Source organism: Cervus canadensis, chromosome 4, assembly GCF_019320065.1.
Source record: "Cervus canadensis isolate Bull #8, Minnesota chromosome 4, ASM1932006v1, whole genome shotgun sequence".
NCBI classification, from domain to species: domain Eukaryota; kingdom Metazoa; phylum Chordata; class Mammalia; order Artiodactyla; family Cervidae; genus Cervus; species Cervus canadensis.
This window is the reverse complement of record NC_057389.1, coordinates 66,633,763-66,641,031: the sequence shown is the minus strand read 5'-3', so window position 1 is coordinate 66,641,031 and position 7,269 is coordinate 66,633,763. Positions and strand designations below refer to the sequence as shown.

The 7,269-nt window shown below is 33.7% G+C and overlaps 1 protein-coding gene across 1 annotated transcript; it reads left to right on the top strand.

Annotated features, from left to right (window-relative positions):
- The first annotated feature begins 5,222 nt into the window (after positions 1-5,222).
- Positions 5,223-6,203, top strand: LOC122440867 (olfactory receptor 2AK2). Its single transcript, XM_043467551.1, has one exon. The coding sequence runs from the start codon at positions 5,268-5,270 to the stop codon at positions 6,201-6,203; it is 936 nt and encodes a 311-aa protein (XP_043323486.1). The 5' UTR covers positions 5,223-5,267.
- Positions 6,204-7,269: the final 1,066 nt, after the last annotated feature.

The window sequence follows — 7,269 nt, the reverse complement described above, 5'->3', positions numbered from 1 at the left end:
CCTGCTCATTGAATTTATCTTCTGAGTAAATTGTTGCAAGGTATTTTTCATAAAAGTGATAGAACATATACCAAATACAATATATTACATATTATTGTTGGGAAAATGAAGATAGAGATATGTGTTTATTTAACAGAAAGTTGTAGTCTAGTTAATAAAGTTTGTATTCAGACTGTGTATGTTTCCATCAAACTGCAACCTACATTATCTTGCCTCTTAAGTTACTGAACTTTACATGTGTATATTCATGTATATATGTATATACATCTTGCCTGGAGAATCCCAGGGAAAAAGGAACCTGATGAACTACAGCCCATAGTGTCACATAGAATCAGACACAGCTGAAGTGACTTAGCATGCACAAACATACATATATATGCTGCAAGTCTGTTTGTACATGTGGTAAATAAGTGAATGTATATGTTGTTGTTGTTGCTGTTGTTTGCATTTAACCTGAACAAAGAGGGAACCTTGTGTCCTCTCATTTCATAGCATTTTTAAGAGAGATTGACATAAATGTTCAACATTTCTTTAATTTTTACAGATTAAATAATTTTTGTTTTCATAGGATAGTATTATATGAATGCCATGCCGTTATCTAACTTCTGTCTATGAACTTGAGGACAATAAACCGTGAGTGGCTACAACATCTTATTGGACCTCTGGACTTTCAGAAATATGAGTCTCTTACTACCTTGAATATGGAAATCTCCTTAAGATACTTGAGAAAAAAAAATTATTGTAGAAAAAAAATTTATTTACTATGGAACAGTTCCTGGGTCATGTAATTTCTTGAAATATCCTAAATGTTTTCAAAATACATCACAGTGTATATCAGTTGGTTCTTATCAGGTAGATTCTAATATATATGATGAAATATATACATATAAAGTGATATAGAGTCAAGCGACACATTTTAATATCTATCAAACTTTTATATGGCTGTTTTCATTTGAAAAAATTAATTTTGTATACTGATACTTAATTTTTTATAGTACAGAGAGTGATTATAATAAAACATAATCAGCCAATGTGTTTAATTGTGGACTAGAGAATAAGTTTTCCCTAAAGGTCTTAAAAATATGTATATATATATATAAGAAGATTTCTTAATGATTAGGCAGTCAGCCCAGTTGAGTCTTTAAATTCTTGCATAAGGTTGAGAAAATGACACTTTGGTTTAAATACTATTGTTCACCGAAGTTTTCATGCTAAGTGATTGAAGCCTTAAAATACACTGGGGAAAAAAACAGTTCCTTAAATGTATTTTAAATTATAGATTTTTAAAATATACTTTATGCCTCTCTGCAGCAGTGCCACATTAAATAGATTAATAATTAAGCATATATGTGATCTTTCTATGACCTCAAACAATAGGATTTTATTTAAAAAAGAATTATCAGAAAATGAATCGTTGTGAGTCTCTAATTACTACCTCTAATGGGGTAGTGTGGAATCATTTTTTAAACTGTAATTTTGCAGCTCCATCTCCTGTTCTTTGTTTAATATTTTATTCCAAACAAAATATCCTAGAATAATAAGCTTTATATCAGTAGAAGAGGGAATATGCCTCAGTGGAAAGGGACTTTACATGTTTTATGAAATGAAAGACAGTTGATATGTCTATTTATCTGGTGGGTAACTTATGCTTTCAAGGCAGGCATCAAGTACATGGATGGATGAAGGCAAAGAAGACAAAGTCACAGTAAAATCATTCAGTATCAGCTCTTCAGCTGATGAGTAAGTCATCTTACTCATCTTACTTCCTCTGAAGTAAGTCTGAAGAAACTGTAGTTTAATATAACTCATGTTTAAAACAAAAACATATGTCTACTCTGAGACATTATATTTAACATGTTAAACTGTACTTTAATGCTTATATATGTAAGTTAAGTTTTAGTTTTTACATGCAGGTGTACTTTAATTGGGCTACATCAGGGCTGGCTAAGTTATACATTTATTACCTGTATGCTTTCTGCAAAGAAATATAAAGGTATATATTTGCAATTTATTTGATCGTTACTGAATCTGAATCCTCTCAGGTTTACAAGGTTTACAAGGGGCTGGGGAGAATCTTGGTGCAGTGAACTAGGACCAGTATTCAGTGAAGGTGAAAAGTGAAAGTGAAAGTCACGTCTGACTCTTTGCAACCCCATGGACTCTACAGTCCATGGGATTCTCCAGGCCAGAATACTGGAGTGAGTAACCTTTCCCTCCTCCAGGGGATCTTCCTGACCCAGGATCAAACCGGGATCTCCTGCTTTGCAGGTGGATTCTTTACCAACTGAGCTATGAAGGAAGCCCCAGTATTCAGTAGTCCTATCTATCCTCAACCTGAGAGGACATGACCCCAAGAATAAGCTTGTCTTCCTAAGGAACGTATCTGTTTCATTCTTATTTTATCTTCAAGTTTCTGCATTAAGCTTAGTACGTAATCATATTCACCAATATTTTGGGGATGATGAAAGGTTATAAAATACATCAACTATTTCAAAAAATAGATGTACATAGTAAAAGTTTATGCAGTTCCACTAAAAAAAAATATTTTGCAATTTGTATGACTCCATAGGCATGCTAGCTATTAACACTTCCATTTTTATAAACTATTTTATTATAACCTATTAATATTAGAACTGTACTGTATTGTCTGCATCCATGGCTTTCAGTTCTACATATTTCTCTAGTTTTCATCTCCAGAAATGAGTTACTAATATCCTAAATTAATTCTATAATATTTTTATCATTTATTACAGAATTCAAACTTCAAATGAAAATTGGAGATACCATGCAAAAATGTATGTGAATTAGAATAATAACTTGGAGGGACTGTATTTTGCTAAAAAATAAGGACACATTTAATTGCTTCTTTGGCGAAATTGTTTAGGTTGAAATTTATAATTTTCAGTTTATGGATCTAACAATAGTAAACTAGTTCTTGAATCTCACCTGGTGAACAAAAATGTTAATGTTGCTTTCTCTTTCCCTGCCAAAGTTTCTGTGGTGTGTGTGACTCTTTGCAACCCTATGGATTGTAGCCCGCCAGGCTCCTCTGTCAATGGGATTTTCCAGGCAAGAATACTGGGGTGGGTTGCCATTGCCTTCTCCAGGTTCTGGCTTTGATTTAAAATATACTTTAAGTAGGTGTTATTTTAATTTGCTTAGCTCACATTGAAGATCCAAGCCATTACCTAATGTACTAGAGGTAAATTATAATTAAACTTATTTATAGTTTGATTTATAATTTATTTAAATTTATTGGTAAATGCAGTATCATAAATCCTTCCAGGCCTCAATATATTCTTTTATATTAATGTCAATTGAATGTCTAGTTTGATATTTTGTCAAAATCAAGGTAATGACTGGTTTTGGAAGAGGAGGCTGGGATGTGGGAGATTTCTTTCTTTTGGGGGAAAGTAGTTACTAGATTTCTTTTAGGTGTTTCTGAACTAGTGTTTGTTTTGGCATTTTTCCTTCATCTATCAAGTGGATTTTTAAAAATCAATAATAGATGGCCCCAAATGTATTTATTTAATTTATAGAGAAGATTTTATACTATTCAACATTTTTAATGATTATCACAGTACATACTGTCTTTGGAATCTGAGGTGAGAGAAAGTCTGATTATTAACCTTCTATATGCTATTTCAGGTGCCTCCTTAACATATACTTCCCTCTTGTCAGGATTTTGCAATTAACCATGGGAGACATTTTGTGTGTAAATATAATTTTATATATGTAGATAATTTTAGATATATCTGAGATACTTATTACTTCTCTTTCTAGGCTGATACAATTATTATATATGCATTTCTTTTTGTGATCAGACATATTTCATGGTAATTTAAAGTAGAAATAGAAAAGTAACTATACATGAATTCTTATATTCATAATGACATATTTATAAATTATTACAAGCTTTTCTCAAACTGCCTAATGTTTCTCACCTACTCACCTTTTCTAATTGCTAACCTAATATCCTTATTATTTCTTAGCATAACAGCCTGCTATTAACACATGTTTGTTTCAGTCTACTTTTGCTACATCTCTCCAAGGTCCTCAGGTGGACTTCCTGGCAGTCATGCACCACCATGATAGAGAATAGCTGTAATCTTTAAGTGGAGAAAGTCAATTTGGCTTATATTTTAGAGTTTCAGAAAATATCAATATATTGTAACCATAGTAAAGATAGACAACAAATATTAGGAATATTTACTATACTTTTTTGTAATTTTGCTAAATATTTGAAAAGCAAGGAGCCTCTAGTTAATAAGATATTATTTGTTCTGGAAATATACAAAGGTCAGGTTTGTGTCAGAAAATAAAAGGCAAAATTTAAATTCATTAGCTTTGAATTAATCATTTTATCTGTTTACTTTATCTAATCATTTATGGTATTTGATTCAAAGTTAATGTCAGTGTTAAGTTTATGTTTAATTCATTCTCAAACTTTTCCTTATATCTGATTATCTTTTTTCCTTAATTCATTAAATATCTTCTACATTCACAGGAATAATAAACACTAATTGATTAGAATTATGGGGCTTCCCTCGTAGCTCAGTTGGTAAAGAATCTGCTTGCAATGCAGGAGACCCGGTCCGATTCCTGGGTCCGGAACATCCCCTGCAGAAGGAAATGGCAACCCACTCCAGTATTCTTGCCTGGAGAATCCCTTGGACAGAGGAGCCTGGCAGGCCACAGTCCATGGTGTCGCAAGAGTTGCACGCGACTTAGCGACTAAATGTGACAAATTGATTAGAAAGGCTATAAATGTTATCATTCTCTTCATACCAGTTCACAGCCAATATAAATTCAAAACACAGAAACACAATAGACATTTAACATTAGAGTATATTTAACCAAATTTTATGTTGGTTAAATTTTTTATTACTTATGTAGGTGAATTGAGTAGAAGACAAGACTATGTTTATAACAAGAAAACAAAGCTTCAGTGTATCTCCTTGAAGATATTTTAAAAGGAAGAAAATAATTTATCTTGGCAAATCACCTAAACTTTTATCTTAGTTTTATTATCAAAATATGTTGAACTTTACATTATGTGAAATCTGTATTTTTATTTCATAGTTTATTAATTCTCTATAGTTTGATAAACACAGATTCAGTGTATTGACTAAAGGAAGATATATTACCTAAGGTGATTCAAGAACATCTTCTCGCATGTTATAATCATCATCTTTTTCTCTTAAGGAAAGTCAATATTTTACATGGAATTCTCAGATATGGTCTGCTTTTATATTTTTGTTTAAGTCATGAAAACAGGAAATCAAAGTGTCAGAGCAGATTTTATACTTCTTGGTCTTTTCCAATATGGCCCAATGGACACCGTACTCTTTGTTGTCATTGCAATCCTGTTTTCGGTGGCTCTGATGGGGAATATCATGCTGATTCTTCTCATTCAATTGGACACCAGACTCCACACTCCAATGTACTTCCTACTCAGTCAACTCTCTTTCATCGACATGATGTACATCTCCACCACTGTGCCCAAAATGGCAACTAACTTTCTGTCCAATAATAAGACCATTACATTTGTAGGTTGCGAGATTCAAGCATTTGTGTTCATGGTCCTTGGTGGAACTGAAGCTCTTCTTCTTGGTTTCATGTCTTATGATCGCTATGTAGCCATCTGTCACCCTTTACATTACCCTGTACTCATGAGCAAGAAGATCTGTTGGTTCATGGTCACATGTGCATGGACCAGTTGTTCTATCAACTCTTTAATACATACATTGTATGCATTTCAACTCCCCTTCTGTAGATCTCGGCTTATTAATCACTTTTTCTGTGAAGTTCCATCCATGTTGCCACTGGTGTGTCAGGACACTTCTCAGTATGAACATACAATACTCCTGAGTGGACTTATTATTCTGTTGTTACCTTTCATGGCCATTTTAGCTTCCTATGCCTGTGTGCTTACTGTGGTATTCCAGATGAGTTCAGGAAAAGGGCAGACAAAAGCTCTCTCCACCTGTTCCTCTCACCTGACTGTGGCAAGCCTGTTCTATGTAACCACTCTCTCCACCTATACAAGGCCACACTCCTTGCATTCCCCGGAAGAGGACAAGATAGTAGCTGTATTTTATACCATTATTACACCTCTTCTGAACCCATTTATCTACAGCCTGAGGAATAAAGAAGTTATAAGGGCCTTGAGGAGAGTATGTGTACAGAAAATGAGACTGTAGGAATTCCTTGTTGATTGAGACTGAATAATGTAAAAAAGCTGTGCTTAAAATACTGTCTTGGAATGTATAAATGATAATAAAAACTGCCTAGTAATATATGAATCCTAAGAAATGTTTATGAAGGAAAAGCATGATAAAAGTCTTTATTACTCCTGATATCAGAATTGCCTTGAACATTGTTATTATAACTAGACACACTTTCAATATAGAAGCTTGAGAAACACTGTATTATCTAACTTATTTAACTTTGAACACAATGAAATTCACCCTTTTAATCCAATGTTTTCATATTATGAATATTTTGAGTTGGACATTTAAAACCTGCGATCCAAAGCATGAGGTTCCCAGGTGACTCAGTGTCAAAACAATCTGCCTGCCGATGAAAGGATGTGCAGGAGATGTGGGTTCCATCCCAAGGTTGGGAAGATCCCTTGGAGAGGAAATGACAACCCACTTCAGTATTCAGTATTCTTGGCTGGAGAATCCCATATACAGAAGAGCATGGCAGGCTACAGTCCATAGCGTCGCCAAAGACAGACATGACTGACAGACCCAGCACACATTCAAAGCATATGGAATATACTTTATCCTAATATACCTTTAGAGACACTATAAGTGACAAATTTTTATAGAAGGCAAGCTATATAATCCAATCATTCAACACATTTTTAGTGGCTTAACAATATGTGTGTCACTGGTGATAACTACATAATCAAAAATGAACACTGACATATCTCTGAAATCATCTAATTTCAAAATTCAGTATGACTGAGCATCAAAGAATGCAACAAATATTGCATTATATCAAAAGTTATAGCTGTTATAAAAACAAAATAAGTAGGGAATTTTGGTAGGGAATTTGCCATCTCCGATAAAACTGTCTTGAAAACAGAAACTGAAAGGATGGTATTTGAGAAAACATTGAAGGGAGATGAGAACGTAAGCCAACTGGATATCTTGTGATGTGTTTCCCAGGTAGAGGAGGAAACCAAGGAGCAGAGAAAATGGTTGGCAAAGTCACAGCGGATCAAGGTGTACACTACTGAGCTGTAGAAAATGAGTGGAC

Bases quoted from the DNA above. Each gene is read 5' to 3' on its own strand.
- LOC122440867 (XM_043467551.1), top strand. From the start codon at position 5,268: ATGAAAACAGGAAATCAAAGTGTCAGAGCAGATTTTATACTTCTTGGT.